The sequence below is a fragment of the Amblyomma mixtum genome, chromosome 9, assembly GCF_055824585.1.
Source record: "Amblyomma mixtum isolate Tamu chromosome 9, ASM5582458v1, whole genome shotgun sequence".
Lineage (NCBI taxonomy): Eukaryota > Metazoa > Arthropoda > Arachnida > Ixodida > Ixodidae > Amblyomma > Amblyomma mixtum.
Genome location: NC_143020.1, coordinates 60,948,568 through 60,968,706, shown reverse-complemented (window position 1 = coordinate 60,968,706; position 20,139 = coordinate 60,948,568). Strand labels below are relative to the sequence as shown.

The window sequence follows — 20,139 nt, the reverse complement described above, 5'->3', positions numbered from 1 at the left end:
GACTTTATGAACATAAACACTTGAGTGGAGTGGGGTCTTGCAGGGACCCTGGGGCATGCCCCGAATTCCTGTTGTAATAAAGTTTTCTCTCTCTCTCGTTAGTGACTGCGACATTGCAACTAGCGTGGAAAGCACGAGGACAGCGACAAAAGGAACCGACGGGACAGCACGCTAGACCTCAACTGACGTTTTAATGCACACATAACAGATTTTTACACTTGTATTCGGTGCATGCTCAGGAGACTGTGCCCCCGCCCCCTTCTCTTTATCACGAAGCAGGTTGTCATAACAAAGAGAAAACATTTAAACCAAATTGACGCGAAAGTTTTTCGACAGATAGATTATTTATTTTTTCGTGAGAGCTACTCACGAAGTCTAGCGTGCTGTCCCGTCGGTTCCTTTTGTCGCTGTCTTTGTGCTTTCCACGCTAGTTGCAATGTCGCAGTCACTAACGAATACACACCAACTAGCCCAACTTTCTTCCATGATCTCTGGGTGGTAGCTAGTGTTTCGATAGTTCTTGTTACAAGATGTACAAAGCAATTGAAGCGGTCTAATCAAACAAATATTCCCCTGGCTTTCTAATGTGAACAGTTGTCTTGGAATGACGCCTTCAGGAACAAATATTTACCCTATATTTTATGATAGCCAAGCTTCATAGGAATTCGTCTGGTCGTTAAAAAAACGGTGTCAAACTCCCCCATCTTGGCTATTACGCAGTAATTTTGTGGTGTGCGCGCATTGCATCTTTATACTTCGGGTTTCATATCAAAGACCATGACATTTTTGCACTCTTTATTGATTTGGCATTAAAGTAACGTTTTCCTCTGCTCTTCTGAGGATCAAGTGTTGTGTCGGATGGCTCGTAGCAAAATGCCACTTGTGAACGCCGAACAGTGCCCACCCGGATAACAATTGAAATTAACTTTATGCAAACACCGAAGCGATAGAACATACAAGGTGTTAAAACACACAACCACTCAGCCTTCAAAGCTTACCACGAACGACGGCTCCCCGAGAGCCGCAGCTAGTCTTTCATTCTCCGGCTAAACTTGATGTAGAACCGGCACGTAAACACGACACACCGTTTTATATATACCGGGTGTGTTCGTCACGCTTGTACAAACTGTGTCGCGTAGGCCGGGCGCCACCGCCGTGCTGCTCGCCGCCGAGGGGCGACGGAGGAGTCAGGTACCTTATCAACTGTTCTTTCAACCCCTGAGAAGTAAACACGTTGTGCAAGTTATAGACCTGTTAATACCTTCCTTCACTGGCCACGAGGTGGACTTGTGGTCACTTTGCATTTCAATGTGCATGCGCAGGCTCAACGAGCAGACTCTTCTTCAGGATAAGTCGCAGCATTTCGCTGTAGCTACTTTCATCAATTATGAAACTTCTTACGATCTTTTGGGCAGCCCTGCAAAAATCAACCACTAGTATTTTCCTCTGAAAAACGATAAATAGCCCGAATATACTAATTGGTGGAAAATATTTCATTAGATGGAAGGGAAAAGTGGCGCAGGAAAGGGTTAATGATGCAGAAAAAAGAAAGGTGAGGAGGAATATCTGACAGGCTGATAGGTTTATCAACAGTTGCGAGCGGATCTACTGCTAGTATTGCCAAAATAATTTAATGGAAGCAAAGGTGAAGAGGTCGGCCGGTGGTAAGGTCACCTGGCATGCCACTTCGCACAGGGGAGCGGGGAAAGGGAAAGTAAAAGGTGAGTATGGGGGGGGGGGGGGCTCTAAGACAGGTTCAAAAAGATAGAAAGAGGTGATAGCTGCCTAACTAGTTGTATACTTGCACCGCTTCGGGAGGAAGGGGCATTTGGGATGCAACAAACGGATACATGCGCGTACCACGAACGGTTTCTGGTGTGTTGGACAAAGCTACTTGGGCTCTGTACCAGGTCTCGCAATTTTATGCAAGCCTATTGAGGGGTTACGCGTCTGGGCTCTGCTACTGGAACCAGGAGGGCTATTATGCTAATGTGATCACGTCGTCAGAGGCTACTGTGTATTGTGCTGATGTCAGCCTGAAGTGAGTGTACCCAGCCAGAGCCTGTGACCTCTGTGTATTGTTGTGTGTCCCCAGACTGCCCGCTGACTGTTCAGATACCCGCTGATTTGCAGGTGCTTCCCTGCCAGTCGGTGCCGCTGTCGCAGGAAAGATTCCAATGAGGCTATCGTCTTCAATTGGGGGTGGTAGATATTGGCAATAAAGATGGATGAAAGTGTATATGCGTGATAGATGATTTCGGGGATCACGCGGGGTGTTTCTCACGGAGTCTTTTGTGTATTATGCGGGAGACTACTGCGCACAAGTGTGGACGGCCTGTTTAAGTTTTCGGCAAGGTTATCAAATGCCCTTTGCCATCATCATCACCATCAGCCTGACTATGCTGACAGCAGGTTAAAGGCCTTTCCTGTGTCTCTCCAATTAACCCTGCCCTTTGCCAGTTGCGACCACCGTATCCGCGCAAACTTCTTAATCTTATTAGCCCAGCTAACTTTCTGCTGCCCCTGCTACGCTTGCTTTCTCTTGGAATCCACTCCCTTAGCCTCAAGGACCAGCGTTTATCTTGCCTTCGCGTTACATACCCTGCCCAAGCCCATCTCTTCCTCTTTGTTTAGACTAGGATGTCATTAACCCGCGTTTGTTCCCTCACCCAATCCACCCGCTTCCGATCTCTTAACGTTACAGCTATCATTTTCCTTTCTATAGCTCGCTGCGTTGTTCTTAACTTAAGCTGAACCCTCTTTGTTAGCCTCCATGCTTCTGACCTATAAGTGAGTACTGGTAAGATACAGCTGTTGTATACTTTTTTCTTGAGGGATATTTGTAAATTGCCATTCATGATGTGAGAGAACCTACCATATGCGCTCCACTCCATTCTTATTCTTCGTTATTTCCCTCTCCTGATCCGGATCAGCGGTCGTTATCTGCCCGAAGTAGACATATCCCCAGAAGTGCGACTAGCGACTAATCGGCACACTATTGGACATGTATAGGCAAAGGCCGATCTTACATAGCCCAACAGTGAAGCCATCCAGTTCGAATATTGGACCGGTAACTTGTACTGCTTGGGATTCTCTTCCTACTTCCAGAATCTCGCGACCAAATGCTAACTGCTGTTCTTTCGCTAGACTGTGGAGCCTTAGTTCGGTTTTCTGTATGTTTAGCCGCACCGTTCAGCTCTGTCTGTGCAACTCATTGATCATGCTTTGCAGTTCATGTCCTGAGTGACTTAGCAAGGCAATGTCATCAGCGAATCGCAGATTACTTACGTATTCTCTATTAACTCTTATCCCAAACTGCTCCCAATTCAGGCCCCGGAATACCTCCTGCAAAAAGGCAGTGAATAGCATAGGTGAGATCGTGTCTCCCTGCCTGGCCCCTTTCCTTATTGAAATTTTATTGCTGACTTTACGGAGGACTATGGTAGCTGTGCAGTCGTTACTGATACCTTCCAATATTTTAACATAACACTCTTCTACACCCTGATTCCGCAATGCCTGCATGACAGCGGAGGTTTCCACTTGTTCTAGCTGTCTCGTACTCAACGAAATTAAGTATAGGGGGTTGGCTATATTCTGCGCATTTCTCTGTCACCTGCTTGATAGCGTGAAAATGGTCTATTGTCGAGTATCCTTTACAAAGGCCTGCATGACGATTTGGTTTATTGAAGTTGAAGGTTGTCCTCACTATTTTAGCGATTACCTTAGTAGATACCTCGTAGGCAACAGACAGTAAGCTGATCGGTCTGTCAAGTCCTTGACGCCTCCTTTCTTATGAATTAAAATAATGTTAGCGTTCTTCCAAGCTTCGGGTACGCTCGATTTCAAAAGGCATTGCGTATACAGGGTGGCTAGTTTTTCTAGCACAATCTCTTCTCCATCCTTCAACCCATCTTCCGTTACTTGATCCTCACCAGCGGCTTTCCCCCTTTTCATTGCCCCTAATATTTTCTTTTCTTCCTCATTCGTTACCGGTGGGGTGTCCCGTTGCTGTGCTCTACTGCATTTCTCATTATACATTCGCTACTCTGTAGATTTATGCAGAACTCTTTCGCTACTTGGACTACCTTGTTTATATAGATAATGACTGCCCTCTTTGTCTGTTAACGCATGTATCTGGTTTTTACCTACGCCTAGTTTTTCCTTCCCTGCTTTTAGGCTACCTCCGTTCTTTAGAGGATGCTCCATTTTCTTCATGCTAAACTTCCTTATGTCGGCTACCTTGCGCTTATTAATTAACTTTGATAGCTCTGCTCGTTCTATTCTGTCTGTTCAATCTTACGTCCTCGTGCTTTGGCGTTTGTCAATCACATCTTTCGTCTCCTGAGATAGCTTCCCTGTACCCTGTCGAACCGTCCTACCACCTACCTCTACGGCTAATGCGTGCCTGTTTTGGATAGTGGAAGGTGGTGTTGAAGAGGAGGAAGTGGTCTTGTATAAAGATTGGTTTGGTTTGGTTTTATGGGGTTTAACGTCCCAAAGCGACTAAGGCTATGAGAGACGCCGTAGTGGAGGGCTCCGGATAAAGAGAAAAGATGGAAAGTGGTGCCGTAGTTTCAGCCTTATCAATTTTTTCGACCACTTAGTGATCTTGAACGTTTACTGACATCCCACAGCACGTAGGCATCTTTCAATGCGGAGGCATTATATCGCTAATCGGCAATAAAGCCGGGTCTCGGCGTTCACTAGAAGCAATGGGCTCAAAAATACCAGATGACGTCATCTTGGTATCAAAGCAAAATAAAATTTCTTCCGTACGTAAGGGGAATTTAATTTTTTGCAATTTCCAGGCGAGTGTGCAACCCACAGTCCAGAAAATCACCTTGCTTTTTGGCGACCACCCGCCGCGTTCGCTGAGTGGTTAAGGCACTCGTCTGCCGAGCTGGGGCAGCCGGGTTCGAACCCGACCGCGGCGGCCGTGTTTTGATGGCGGCGGAACGCAAAAGTTGTTATTGATGAGAACCGCACTGTACAGGAAGGGAGGAAGTGGGAGCGAAAGAAGAAAGTGAAAGAGGGACCCTAATGATGAAAATGAAAATTGTATTTGAGGAAAGGAAATTACGCCGTAACTGCCTCGCATATATCAGTGGACACCTGTCATCCGTTTGTAGAGGAAGGGAAGAAGCGGGAGGGAAAGAAGAAACAGAAAGAGAGGCCGTAATGAAGAAAATGAATTTGAGGAAAGGATATTACGCACTAACTGTGAATCCATGTCCAGGGACGATGATGAAGAGGACATCATCATTGTCATCAGATGAAGAGGGAACGCCCAGCGAAACGCAGCGGCGAAAAACTGTTGTTTAATCTGAACGAATTATTAGCAGTAATCTTAGCCTTACGTGAATTGGATCCTACCGTTTCCCATGTTATGGTTATGACGGACTCTCTATTTGCTCTACATTATCATCCCCCACAGAGTATCGGGTATTACGCCTCTTTCAACAGCTGATCCTGCTCCGTGTAAATTCGGTGCGGTTCTTTTGGGTACCGGGGCACATCGGCATTCAATTAAATGAGGTAACAATGAGGTCCTTAGTGGTAATGGTAAAATGAAGTCCTTAATTGGTTCCCATGAGAAGGCAAGCGTAGCAGGGGGCGGCTGAAAGTTAAGTGGGCAGCTGAAATCAAGAAGTTTGTGAGGATACGGTTTCCGCGGATGACAAAGGACACGGTTAATTGGAGAGACAAGGAAGAGGTCTTTGTCTTGTAGTGTGCTTAAGACAGGCTGAAGATGATGATGACGACGTGTGGGATTGCGAGAGCATGTTATGGACGCAACACGTTGACATTTCGTTGCGGTTTGCGGGCAGTCTGTTTCAGGAGATCGGTCTTTCTTTTATCGAAGTAAGACACCATCGGAATACACACGTGCGTAATGACACCACCTGGAACGCTGCAGGACGACCACTTGGATCACTATATATGGAAAGGTAGGGCAGCTTCAGCGGGAGCACGAGCTTTGTACCGGACATTTCTACCACAAGGAGGCGCTACCGACACGCATTCGCACGCACTCCTCGAGGGAATTTTCCAGAAGAAGAGACAGAGACGCGATGGAGCCTCCGCCAATGGCAGAAAACCCACTTTCGCCTCTTGGCAGCGGTCCCCCAGCGTCCCGGACTTCACCACCGCGGAGCAAAGCGCTACTCTCGGCCGGCACCTGCCTTGGCTGCTTCTGCGGAGCTTCTTTGGCAGCGGCCACCACCGCGCTGCTCTGGTTCGCCATCCAAGGAGTTGCCAAACGGGACGAGAAGAACGGCACCGGGACTGAGTTCTGCTGCTCCAGCGAGGCAGGCAGGCTGTTCGCCGTCATCGACAAACACGAGCCGCCCTGCAGAGACTTCTCCGCGTACATCTGCAAAAACGCCATCAGCCACGGCTTCGTCCAGCAAGACGTGGCCAACGACATGCTGGTGAGCTTCAGCGCGGACATCCCACTTGTCGTAATAGCGGCATTCTCTTAACAGCTGGCATTCGCTGGTTTTGTCGCCCGGCTAGTCTGAAAGTTTGCTAAAGATCGAGCTTAGCTCATAACATTTGAATGCTACCTAAAAGGTCATTCACGTGCCGAGGAATATTTTAAACGATCTGCTTGCAGGTTATTGTGTGTTAACCCTTTCGTAGCCCAATTACAGCGCATATTTTGAGGCCAGCGTGTGTAGGAGGAGAATAATTCAACAAGGTGAAAAAAAATGGCTGAGGCTTAACTTGGTTAAGCCTGGAGAATGCGAAGCATCATCGTGTCGCGTAATTTGGAGGCGCACAACCACAGCGACGGCGCGAGGTGGGCCCCTGTTTCTCCACTGTCGTGACGTCATCGTGTCACGTGGTGTGACGTCATGTATCACGTGATTTGGAGGCGCACAACCACAGCGACGGCGCGAGGTGGGCCCCGTTTCTCCACTGTCGTGACGTCATCGTGTCACGTGGTGTGACATCATGTATCATGTGATTTGGAGGCGCACAACCACAGCGACGGCGCGAGGTGGGCCCCCGTTTCTCCACTGTCGTGACGTCATCGTGTCACGTGGTGTGACGTCATGTATCACGTGATTTGGAAGCGCATAACCACGGTGAAGGGCTGAAGCGGTAGCTAAAGTAGTATGCTTCGAATAAAAATAAAAAGTTACATTGGTTCTTAATGCGCTTTTTGCACGATTCCAAATGGAATCAGTGGGACTTGATGGGTGCAAATGGCTTAGTTGGGTGAGATGATTTGTTGGAAATTTAATATCAGCTCCTTTGAAACACACTTGTCTTTGCTGAAGTGCAGCCTGTCTGTAACAGTTCTTACAGTTCTTACCCATTCCTCCTCCCTGCCGTTTCCCTTCTACGTCCTCCTTACCAATTCCCTTTCTGGACATTTCTGGCCAGCGGGCAGAGCGGTCCGTAAAGCAGCCTCCCAGGAAGAATGGGTGGGGTTGGGGATAGGGGGTACTGCCTTTGCGGAAGGACATTCACAAAGGTAGTGGGAGAGTGTGGAACTGGGCACGCCACAGGTTTTACAACCAGGAAGAAAGTTGGGGGGAAATCATGAGAGACGGTGGGGGGAAATAAAGCAGCCTGCCTGTAATTGTCGCCATGTGGCGCTGGATAAGGGCGACAAGGTACTGTACGGTGGTAGCAGTGTCATGCGGCTGAGATTGTAGACTGTGGTGATTTGATATGTAGAGAGGACCGGTGGGGCCTCTTGAGCAGGGTTGGGTGCCTGATCATCCGGGGTCCGGGATAGAGTTCTCGGGCCAGCGCATGAACGCTCTCATTACCGGGGATCGAGGCATGCCCAGGGGCCCACGAAAGAGTAGCCGTTCGGTCGAGAGGGGTGGCTGTGGCAAGGATACCGTCGCCACGACCTTTAGGCAGTGGCGATACGCGGCCTGGGAATCTGTGCAAATTTCGGTTACGTGTTTTGTGAATGATCGAGGGGGCCACCGCAAGTGCGATGGCGGCTCCTTCTGCCTTTGCAGGCGAATTAGTTCGGATAGTGGCGGCGGCCCCCACTGTGCCGTCTTCATAGGCTGCGACTGCCGTGAAATATCCTGGTTTCGAATTTTCCGCCGCGTCGACATAAAGGATATCGGGGCGGTTTCTGTATGTTTTGGTGAAATAGCTCGCTCGTGCCTGCCGCCTACCCTGATTGAGACTAGCGTTCATATAGTGCGGTAGTTTGAGTGCACGTCAAAGAACCCCAGGTGGTCGAAATTCTCCGGAGCCCTTCACTACTGTGTCCATGATAGCCTGAGTGGCTTTGGGACGTTAAACCCCATAAACCAAACCAATGAACCCAATGAACGTCGATGGCCCACTTGCTTTGTTTGGTTTGGTATTTGAGGAATGGAAATGGCGCAGTAACTGTCACATCTTGGTGGGCGCCCGAACCGTGCGTAAGGAAAGGAATAAAGGAGGAAGTGATAGAAGCAAGAAAGAAATGAAGAAAGAAAGGGGAAATCGAAAATTGGTTTTTGGGGAAAGGAAACAGCGCAGTATCTGTGTCACATCTCGGTTGACACCTGAGCCGCGTCTTAAGAGAAGGGATAAAGGAGGGAATGAGAGAAGGTATGTCATGTGGCTGCCACACACCCATCGCTCCTCCACTTGACGGTGAAATTGCGGCACCGATCACCTCGGCTTGACTACGCCACTAAGGCTTTTGCTTCAAAATGTACGTTTTTCTTGCTCAAGTTGAAGAACGAACGCTTTTCTTGCTCAAATTGAAGGACGGTGACATCTAAATTTGATGATTCTTCCTGTACACGCTGTGTATGGAAGGGTTGAGGAACAGAAAAAAAATGAGAATTAAAAAATGAGCCCTTGAACGGCAAATTTGGGTCGAAAGCATCACAGAACTCACCCTAGCAGTATATACCCCCCCTCCCTTCCCCAAACTAAAAGATGCATAATCTGCCAGCTGTCTGTGCTTTGTGACAAAAAAGACAAGAAAACGTATCAGAAAAAGAAAGTCGATTCGGACCACTGCCTTATGCGTTCAATAACTCAGAGCTTATATATACACTGTGCCACAGAAGCGATGGGATGGTGCCTTTTCTTTGGTCTCTTACTCGTTCTCGCAAATATTCTTATATTTTCCCACATGCGTAGAACAGACGATTGTGGGTCGGTGAATATCTGGTACACTCCTGTAGCTTCCCTGGAATGTACATCACCAAAAAACAATTTTAGATTAGAAAAGGATCTCAAAAGACAGGATTCATTCCTTTTCAGTAGTGTTTTCTTCGCTGACATACCTCCTTTGGAACGTCTATAGTTTCCCTGGAGTGTAGTTCAGCAAAAAACAATTATAGACTAGAAATGCATCTCAAAAGGCAGGATTCATTCCTGTTCTGTAGTGTTTTCTTCGCTGACATACCTTCTTTGGAACGTCTATAGCTTCCCTGGAATGTACTTCAGCAAAAAACAATTATAGACTAGAAATGCATCTCAAAAGGCAGGATTCATTCCTTTTCTGTAGTGTTTTCTTCGCTGACATACCTCCTTTGGAACGTCTATAGCTTCTCTGGAATGTACTTCAGCAAAAAACAATTATAGACTAGAAATGCATCTCAAAAGGCAGGATTCATTCCTGTTCTGTAGTGTTTTCTTCGCTGACATACCTCCTTTGGAACGTCTATAGCTTCCCTGGAATGTACTTCAGCAAAAAACAATTATAGACTAGAAATGCATCTCAAAAGGCAGGATTCATTCCTGTTCTGTAGTGTTTTCTTCGCTGACATACCTTCTTTGAAACGTGTACCTAAAGGCATACATTGCGAAACTCGCATTCTAAAGAGGGCGTGTGTAATAGTGAGCAATTTAAACATCAATTGAGCAGGTTTTGACTCTTTGTTAAGGCTTTTGCAATTACTTCAAATTACTTCAGAGGTGGCTCCTCTGTGCAAGTCCGTTTATTATAGACTTTCGAAACTACAGGGAAGTAACCTGTTGGACACATAATGTACGCAATACCAACTAAAATTATCCTGGCATGCTCAATAGGAGGCTATATATCTTACTGCTATACAATTTTCAATACCTGACAGGAGGTTTCCAAGTCCCACTGCCTTCTCAAAGGTTTCAGCCCAATTTGGAAGAAAAACAGTCCCCTGCCGGAGCGCTCTTCAGGAATTTTGCTCGTGGCTTGGAGAAAATTCTAAGAAATTTAGTAACGCGCATTTAAACTGTCGATCTAAAAGATTTACTGCATTGTCGCGCTTGAAAAGCAATAAAAGAATCGCCCATCTAGAATAAATGCCTAAAACGAAAAAAAGCACTTCTTTTTGACTGACGTCCAGAAAGTAGTATGCTCTCTTTCAATACGATCAAAATTCCAAAGCATAAGCATTTAGTCTTGGCAGTGCTATAAACTGGAAAATTTTGTTTCTTTCTGAGGTGAAAGGTAAACTATGTTGCTGATCTTGAACAGAAGCTAAACACGTCCTTAATTACACTTGGCTCAAGAGAGCCTGTGGTTCACAGAAAAACTCTGTCTCATATTAAGAGCCTTGGTAAAACATATCTTGCAATATTTTATCTTCTGAACGTGCAGTATGAGCCTGTATGGCTGCAATAAGGCGAATAACCTACAGTGTCTCTATTTGCAGTATTCTTACGACATTACTATTATGTTTGGCGCCGAAATATGGATGGGATATATAGGAGGTTTGTTACGGATTGAACAGTTTGCTACGTTGTCTGCTCACTTCCGCAAATATGCTTAGCGGTACACTTTTCTGCGCTTACTCGATCCAAGCAACAAGTTTACGCTGACGACTGCCTCGATCGGCCGCCGATGTTGGCCCAGGGTGGGCCGAAAAATTGGCAGTGACCTATCTCTGGTTAAGCCTGGATATACAAGCGAAAAGCTGCAGTTATGCTTTGTTAGACGTCATGGCTGTCGCAGATCGCGCACAATGCACTGGGAGCACCACGATAACGGTGTAGGCAAGCGCGTTATTAGCCCTCCTTCCGCATGCGTAGCAACGGTGGTAAACACGCGGCTGCAACTAAAGACCAAACGGTGGCGAGAAGGCGAGCGCGCAGTAGTAGCTCCGGTGAGGAGGCGGCGCACATGCGCAGTAGCGCGCGGCTGCACCGAAAGGTCAGGCGGTGGAGTCGGCGCGGCGGCGGCTGTGGCCACCTGCGCCGCGCGTGAAGTCATTCGGTTTCGCGCATGCGCACTGCGGCAAATGTTGACGCCGACGGCTCACCCGAAGCGCGGCTGTGGTGCGGGTAGTGAAGCTTTTCGCTTCAAAAGGCTGTAGATTCAGAGTGGCCCGCATCTTTCAACCTCTGAGCATACTGTCGTAGGCTTCGGTGCCTGAGCTCGTGCACGTTGCATCACTTCATTCCGAGCGCCCTCTGCATGGCATTCACAGCACAGGCTACACGGCTGCAGTCAGTCTGTGCTACAAGGCACACAGCTCAGGCTGTCTGTCATTCATGAACACATTTCATTGTGTACCCCTTTGCCAAAAGTAACCGGGCACAGGTGCTTTGTTTCTTAGCCGCCTAGCGAAGCACTTATGGTGGCCCTTAAGCTATGAATCTCTATAGAGTGAGGTGACCCTTTGTCCTCACGTTCTGACACCTTTCGGTCCTGAAGGGTGCCATGAAGGCTTCGTTATGCGGCTGAAAACGAAAACCTGCTGCTCGGTACTTTTGTCAAAGGGGGTACATTGTCTGGATACCAATTTCATTTAGAAGGACGTGAATGCATCTGAATTCAGTTGCGCGAAGGGACTATTGTCGTCTTTCTTGCTCCGGACCATTTCCCTTTAGGTGTTGTGTAGTTATGGTTTGCGGTAACGTTAAAATTGTGACATCAGTAAGCACAACCCTTGTAAAAACTGAAAGCCCACTGGATTTCCAGTTTTGCCATATGGTGACGCTTGCTTTGCATCGCCAGCTTTCAGAACCCTTGAAGGTGAGAAACACTAGTCCTCCCTCCCCTGTTTTGCAACATGGGACTTCCCCGGATTCTGCGATAACTTCATCCCTTGCGATTACGGATAAAAGCTGTCCACGATCAAGATAAACAGTGTAATACATGGGCAATCTGCGATTTGAGCTTCGCTCGGTACGTTTAGCACTCTGAAAGATTGTAGAATCCGTATGCTGTGCTACGCGGGATATATGTTAATATGTAAAGCACTCCGTATCTACTTTTCCTTAGATTATCGCTGCTTGGACATCGAACCAACTCAAAACAGTCCCAAAAGATGGGTCTGCATTCCGTGGTACTATGCTTATAATGTGACTCCCTACTTTTACAGCACCACAAGGTTCAACTTCATGAGGTTCAATGTTCGGTTGTGTGGTGAGAAAGACCGTTGTTATCGCCTCGTGGACATCGAACCCACACAAAAAATTCCCAATAGGACTGCATACCGTGGTATTACGAGCACATTGCGATTCCTTAATTTCAATGTACCGCTACGTTCAACGTCACGACGGTCAGTGTACTGTTGTGCGGTGAGAAAGACCGTTGTGAACAAACATCGTTGCACCTCCTTAATTAGGTATTTGACTCTCGCCCTGTTGCGCAATTTCGCAGTGGGACATCGCCTCCAACATCATCAAAGGAACAGACAACTACGGCAGCCGGGCTGCGGCAGCACTTCACGCTCTCTACACATCCTGCCTCAATGAGGTGTGGCGTCAAGATCAGCGAGCCAGAGATGTCGTGACGGTCGTGCTGGAAATCGCCAACACCTCCAGTCGAATGAGTGGCGCAGATCTGCTCCGTTTTGCCCTCGCGGTGGATAGGCGATACCATCTCAAGTTTATCTTCACGTTAATCAGCCCGACCACCAAAACATTGGGGTTCGTGTTAAAAAGGAGGCTACTCCGGACTACCGACTACAAAGAATTTTGCGACGATTCCTGCTACATCACAGCTCTCTCCATCCTGAGCGCTCATTTCGGCACTAACTACACCCGGAATGACATGTCCACATGCGAAAGTAAATTTCTGCCTGGCCGTAAGAAAGCTGATTCCCTGTCTTTAAAAGAAATAAGCGACGTCTTTGGCGGTCTGGAAGCGTCGCAGCTGAGGGACATATTTCTCGACTTTCTTATTGACATTGACAAGGTTAAGGAAATCCGAACCCCCTTCAAGGCTGCGATCCTTTCGGACATACGCCTCCTGATGAACGATCAGCCGTTGTCTTTGTGCTATATGCTGCTTATTGTCGCTCTGGAATCGATGAGCTACATTCAAAAGGACAGGACGTTGAAATCACCAACGATGCGTAGCAAGGCAATCTGCCACGTCCACGTGTTCCAGAGAGGCCAACTATGGCGCGCCACTTATGTAGCGGCCCTCGCGAGTCCCGCGAAAGACCAGCAGCTGTACAAGATCTTTGAGGAGACGCGAAGAAGATTCGTGGAATACGCCCCATTCCTGCGGCTCATGGCTTCGCCAAATGACACGGAGCACTTCAAGAAGGTCATCGGCAACTTTACTCTGATGCTCCCCGGCGACCTGGTGTTCCAGGAGCCGGCCGTGCCCCAGATGTCCATGCATGGCTTCGCTCGGAACTTGTTCTTGGCGCTGAACTTCGAGTTCGACGCTAAAAAAGAAAAAGCGCGACGAGGTGTCCCCGGGATTCGAGACGACACTATGAATAGAGTCAGCAACCGCCTGTACTTTTTGAACAAGGCCACCCTGTACGTGTCGTCTTTGGGCTACGCCTGGCTGAGTTCGGGCACCCTCGATCCACTGCTTGCCGACGCCGCGGTGATTGCGAGTCGTATGGCAGCTTTGATGTGGAGCAACATGCTGAGTTCAACGGGCTGGTCTCGAGAAACAAAGGCGGCGGTCAAAGAGTTCAGGTAATGTGTATTACTCCGTTGTGAATTCGGTAAGAAAACAAGCGCTCATGAAATAACGTAGCCTACAATCATGCGAGCGTTGTCGGTTAAGAACTTAGTGTGCTGTGAGATGAATGTTCCGCTATCCACCGCACAGTAGATTCAGCGTGCCAGCCGAGATTTGAATTGGAACGTGTCACACCGTATCTACATTTCAGTCTTCATTGCCTCGTGGATTACGAGAAAGGAACCTTGCCGGAGAAATGGCCGACATCAGTTATAAGCAGCATTTTCGAACCTTGCTAACATTTTATAACAGGAGAATGGAAGTTTTGTAAAAGTCATTGCGTTAGTCTAAGTATGTTCTTATTTGAAACCATTCCTCTCTTGAATGCCTTCAGCCCCGTGGGTTCAATCAATAAACAAAAAACAAATAAAAGCAGGATGTAATACGTCAAGGAGAGGAATACATAGTCACACTGTTTTCAATTTGATAAGGTCTTTTTGGAATCTTTGTTTATTGCTGAGAACTTAAGCACGTAGCGTAATAAGCAAGAAGTTCCGCTATTGAAAACTGAACGCAGGACAAGTTAAAAGAGAATGTGCAAAAATGCACTGGCAAAAGGTATTAAAGGGCAACTCCGGCGATTTTTCGAGGTTCATCGATCAAAATGAAATTTTAAGTCTGTATTCTTTATGGTAGTCTGATCTCTCGTAAAATTTCGCACCTGGAAGCAGCGTAGTTTTTCCGCAAGCGAATTTTGAAGACAAGCGCTCCTCGACGCGAGCTGACACGAGCGGCACTCATTGATCGAGCAACTTCTACAGGCCATCCTGTACTGTGACGTCACTGGCGTGTTGGCGTGTCAAGCTGGTCGGGCGCGCGCTGGCGTTGGCAGTGCAGGGGAAAACTGAAAATTGGCTTTGAGGGAAGTAAATGACACAGTAACGGACGCTCGAACCGCGACGTAAGGGAGGAGTGAAAGAAGAAAGGAAGAAAGAGGTGCCGTAGTGGAGGTCTCCGGAATTATTTCGACCACCTGTTTAGTTTCGCGCCATCTCAACATGCATGATGTGATGTGTACGCCAGAGTGATGGCTCACGGCAACTTCTGTTTTCTGTGGGGTGCACAAATGCTTCATCTGTGACAACGAGTGTGACCTACCATAGGTTTCCTAGCGATAAGGACCTTCGCGACAAGTGGGTGAGAGCTGTCCGTCGTGTCGACTGGTCTCCGAGGGAGCATTCCCGCTTGTGCTCGGAACATTTCGAGCCAGATTGCTATTAAGACAGCGTGTACCTTCGAGAGAGCTTTGGACTCGCTATGGCTTCGTTCAACCAGCGATTGAAGGCAGATTCTGTGCCAACTTTATTAGAGTACAACCGCCCGTCGCAGCGGCCAGCTGAACTAAGAGCGGCTGTCAAGAGGAAGAGGAACACGCTAGGCGTGCTCAAAGTAGGTTGGATCGTTGAACTGTAACTGGCGTGAATTCACCTCCAAAAGCTCGCCGTCGAGACGAAGCTTCGCGAAGAGAGGACTGTTGGCGATGCATGCCCCTGTTTGGACGTTGTGCACCGCGGCAACGTTCCGGCAGCAGATTCTTTCATCAGGCTGGGTCGGCCGGCACTCGCCACACGAACAGCTGTCAGCGGGAGCATCACATTATCTTTTGTTCTGACGATTGTCACAAATGCATGCACGATAAATGACTCAAGTACTCAAGGGCGTCCACAGAAATTTTTGCAGAGGGGGGGGGGGGGGGGGGGGGGTTGGCGGGGGTGCAGCACCCGATGGGCGGGGGTGGGGGAGGCGGTAGGTTAGCACCAAAAAGGAAGTATTTGTAGTCTAAACTATACGCACAGGAAACAAAAATTAGAAACAGCAAATTAGTGCTAGGCATGGATAACATACATTGGAATTTATTCATGAACAAAGAATTGAACTTAATAAGCAAAATCCGGAAAGATATCTCCTGAGCGTGCTAATCAAGCTGTGTAGTTGTTTTCTAGTAGTGCATAAAAAATATCCGAAATTCCAGGGAACCCCCCCCCCCCCCCCCTTGCCCCCTCCCCCCACTTCCGGACGCCCATGCGAGTGCTTCTCCGAGTTCAGACCATCTGTTTGCTGCAGGTGACGCGGCCTGTGGTGTGACTCGGCTGGCTTGCGCGGTGGTGGATCATACCTGAAAGGCGACTCGTCCAGTCCAAAATCATCGAATGAGTCGTCTTCTAAAGACTCGCTGGTCTCGGAAAAGCTGTTCTCCGCGGTTTCAGCCATGTTGACAGCGCGGCTCAGGGTAGTTTCGATATCTCCGGGGACTTCACAGAGCGGCGAACACGCCAGTGACGCCCCAGTCAATACCGCACGAAGGCACCTTCCCGGTTTCTTTTTTGCGGTTTCTGTTACGAGTTTTGCGTTTTTTGCTGTTTAAAAATTATTTTGGGGTTGCTTTTGAAAACCTTGTATCGTACACAGTACAGGAGGTTTTTAGGAACACAAAAGAGCCATTGACCTAAAATGACTGAAAAATCGCCGGAGTTGCCCTTTAAGTACTCTCAAATGCCGATAGACCCATTCTCCGCGGAAACAGGTAAGGTAGGCCGTCATATCAAAATTCAGAGGGAACTTTGACGATCTTAAGTGCGCGAGGCGAAAGCCTTTCTGCGCCACTTGGGCTGCTTCTGTTGCTGATTGAATGCTGTTTACGAATGAAACGAGGCGTCTGACTCGGTCGGGTGAAATGTCAGCGCCACACGACGGTGGCGCCACCAAAGCGCCAAGCGCATGCGCAGTAAGGAGCTACGCGAGCGCCATCAACCATGTGGGGATCCAATAACTAATCAATGACTAATTACCGAGTAGTTATCAATTAACGAGTAATCACCAATTACTAGACACCAAATAATAATTAATTGCTAATTGATGGCTGATTAGTGATAAATTACTAATTGTCAATGTCTTATTGCTAATAAACTAGTATAAATTAATGACTGCTTACCAATTAATGGTTACGACATACCATGCAACAACGAATTCAGTGATTTCTGGTTCCTGCTATTACACTACTGATGACATCATCAGCATGATTGACAGGTATAGTGCAACGGACGGACGGACGGATTAATGAGCCGTTAAAGGCCTTTCGCCTTAAAAACTTACGCTGCAGTTACTTGGGTGCAGGGATTGCGAGGCGCACTCATCACCCGCAGTGGACCCCAAACACGCGCTTCAAGTGGAGGCGTTGAAGGTGGGGCTACGAATCTCCGCCTTGGTCGCGTCAGCGCCTGCTGAGCCCACAGAAGGCGTCGCACCAGCGGTTGCAAGACCCAGCTGGTACAAAATGCGTCCCGCGTGGAGCCTCCGCTGGATGTCCGAGGCGCAGTTCTTCTACGCGCGCTACGCCTACTACAGCTGCAGTGGCACATTTGACACTACGCTTTTGGTGAATGAACCACTTAAGGGAAACGCTGACTTTGCCACGGCGTACAACTGCCAGGGTGGCGCGGAGGCGGGCGAACAGAATCGCTGCGATAATGTCACGCTACCGAGTGGATGATGTAGCTTATGTGTCTATGAGTTTGCTAAGGGAAACCGTGTACATCTGCGGGATGATACGTTTTTGTATGCTTTTTGCTCTTTTATCTGTTTTTTGTGCGATACCTTTCGACCGGTTGACTTCGTTGCTATACGATATTGCTCTCATTATTATAGACGAGTGGATCACTTAAGTATTCTTTTTTTTTTTTAAGTATCCCAACAACTAGCTCTTCTGAAGTGTATTCCTTTTAATTTATGTATGACTCTTGCTTACCCTTATTTGGTGCGAACTTTTGTGTGTAAGCCCAAATCTGTTACCTCCACAAGGAACTGTGTTAGGAGCGAGCTACTTTCTCGGTGTGACTTCTGAGATATTCGCGAGAACTGACATGTCTTACCTTGTTAAACCTCTGCCACTGTTGGTCTAGCGGATGAATGTTTTGCGAAAGTTGTAATTAAGAAAAGAGGCCACAACGCAGATGAGATGTGATGCGTTTAAAATTTTCCAAAAGTTTAGAGGCATTATTTAAGGGTATGCAAATAGCATTTTTAGGATTCTAATTATGTAGTTTTCCTGCCGTATGAAATGAAAATAGTGCAGGAAAAAAGTAAAAATGAATCGTGTTGTAATAAAACTAAATGTATTACACTCGATTTTTTTCATGAGTATTCGCTGCTTTTGCGATGTTCATACAAAACGAATAATGTTGCGGAAGTGAAAAGTGCTAGTGGCGGCGTTGTGCTCCACATTATACACCGATCTCCACTTTACTCGCTGATGACTATCTTTTAAAGGAGGGCTGCATTGAAGGAAGGACTGCAGGGGCGTAATGGCCGTGACTGTGCCACTCCGCCGAATAGGTCGCACGATGCCGCGCCTGGCCGACTGGCGCGTTCTGTCTGGGTGGTAGATTTTGTTTCGAAGGTTCTTCTGACAAGACGTACAAAGTACAAAAGCAATCAAAGCGTTGTAATGAAACAAATATTTCCCCTGGCTCTTTCTATAGTTTCTTAAAATGACGCCTTCAGTAACAAATATTTACCCTATATGTCATGTTTTATCATTTGTAGCCAAGCTTCATAGGAATTCATCTGGTCGAGAGCGACGGTGCCTAACTCCTCCATCTTGGCTATTACGCAGTACTTTTCTGGTGTGCGCGAATTGCAATTCTAAACTTCGGGTTTCATATAAAAAACATGACATTTTTGGATTGTTTATTGATTTAGCATTAAAGTAACATTTTTCTCTGCTCTTCCGAGGATCAGTTGTTAGAGCGGATGGCTCGTAGCAAAATGCCACTTGTGAACGCCGAGCAGTGCCCACTCGGATAACAATTGAAATTAACTTTATGCAAACACCGTAGCGATGGCACATACAAGCTATTATAACATTCAGCGACTCGGCCTTGAAAGCGTACCGCGAACGACGGTTCCCCGAATGCCGCAGCTAGTCTTTCGTCCAGCGGCTAAACTTGATCGAGAACCGCCACCTAAACATGACACACCGTTTTATATAACCCGGGTGTGTTCATCACGCTTGTGCAGTGTCCCGTAGGCTGGGCGCCTCCGCCGCGCCGCAAGCCGCCGAGGGGCGACGAAGGAGTCGGGTACTACCTTATCAACTGTTCTTTCAACCCCTGAGAAGTAAACACGCTGTGCAAGTTATAGAACTGTTAATACCTTCCTTCACTGGCCACGAGGTGGACTTGTGGTCACTTTGCATTTCAGTGTGCATGCGCAGGCTCAATGAGTAGACTCTCTTCTTCAGGATAAGTCGCAGAATTTCGCTGTATCTACTTTCATCAATTATGAAACTTGTTATGATCTTTTGCGCAGCCCTGCAAAAAATCACCCGTTAGTATTTTGCTCTGAAAAATAAACAGCCCGAATATACTACTTGGGTGTAAAATATTTCACTTGATGAAAAGGAAAATGGCGCAGGAAAGGGGTAATGCTGTAGAAAAGAGAAAGGTGAGGACGAATATCTGACAAACTGATAGGTTTATCAACAGTTGCGAGCCGATGGGACAAATCGCGTAGAGATAAAAGTGGACAGTGCTTACTAATGTAAGGCAAAGCGTCTGCAGCACTAATGTATCCTCTCGACTTTCGAATTAAAATACCTGCCGCCATCCACTGCTACTATTGCGAAAGTAATTTAATGAAAGGAAAAGTGAAGAGGCCAGCCGGTGGTAAAGTCACCCTGGCCTGCTACTCCACACAGGGGAGCGGGGAAAGGGAAAGTGAAAGGAGAGAATGGAAGGTTCTAAGAGATAGGAAGGTGGTATCTCTCACTAGTTCCTGACTTGAACCGCTTTGCGAGGAAGGGGGCATGTGGGGTGTGATAAACGGATACAAGCGCGTACCACGTACGGTTTGTGGTGTGTTGGAGAAAGCTACGTGCGCTCTGTACCAGGTCTCGCAACTTTATAAAAGCCTGCTGATGGGTTACTCATCTTGGTTCTGCTGCCGAAACCAGAAGGGCTATTATGGTGACGTGTTCACGCCGTCAGTGGCCTCAGAAGATGAGTACTCACGCTGTGAACTGCCGGCAACCAACGCTTCGTGGATATGAGCGTGGTTTGCTCCATAAAAGTTCCCCTTAAGACTTTCGCTCTAACAGGTATGAACGCGTGGAGCTAGACAAAGCTCGCCATAAGATGTCATGACTCGGCAAGCTTCGACCGTACGAAGTATGTGAAGGATTGCAGAGCGCGAAATCATGATTGCTGCAATGCATGGGGCAAATTCGGTACAGAAAAGGCAACTCCGCA

General features: G+C 47.5%; 1 protein-coding gene across 1 annotated transcript; it reads left to right on the top strand.

Annotated features, from left to right (window-relative positions):
- The first annotated feature begins 5,763 nt into the window (after nucleotides 1-5,763).
- Nucleotides 5,764-17,818, top strand: LOC149329256 (uncharacterized). The gene is made up of 3 exons (XM_089562167.1): nucleotides 5,764-6,431; nucleotides 12,569-13,848; nucleotides 17,009-17,818. The coding sequence occupies exons 1-3, from the start codon at nucleotides 6,072-6,074 to the stop codon at nucleotides 17,382-17,384; spliced, it is 2,016 nt and encodes a 671-aa protein (XP_089418293.1). The 5' UTR covers nucleotides 5,764-6,071; the 3' UTR covers nucleotides 17,385-17,818.
- Nucleotides 17,819-20,139: the final 2,321 nt, after the last annotated feature.

Excerpts from the sequence above, each read along its gene's own strand:
- LOC149329256 (XM_089562167.1), top strand. The coding sequence starts at position 6,072 with ATGGAGCCTCCGCCAATGGCAGAAAACCCACTTTCGCCTCTTGGCAGC. Across the intron at positions 6,432-12,568 it reads ACGTGGCCAACGACATGCTG|TGGGACATCGCCTCCAACAT; the intron begins GTGAGCTTCAGC and ends GCAATTTCGCAG. Across the intron at positions 13,849-17,008 it reads GCGGCGGTCAAAGAGTTCAG|GGATTGCGAGGCGCACTCAT; the intron begins GTAATGTGTATT and ends ACTTGGGTGCAG.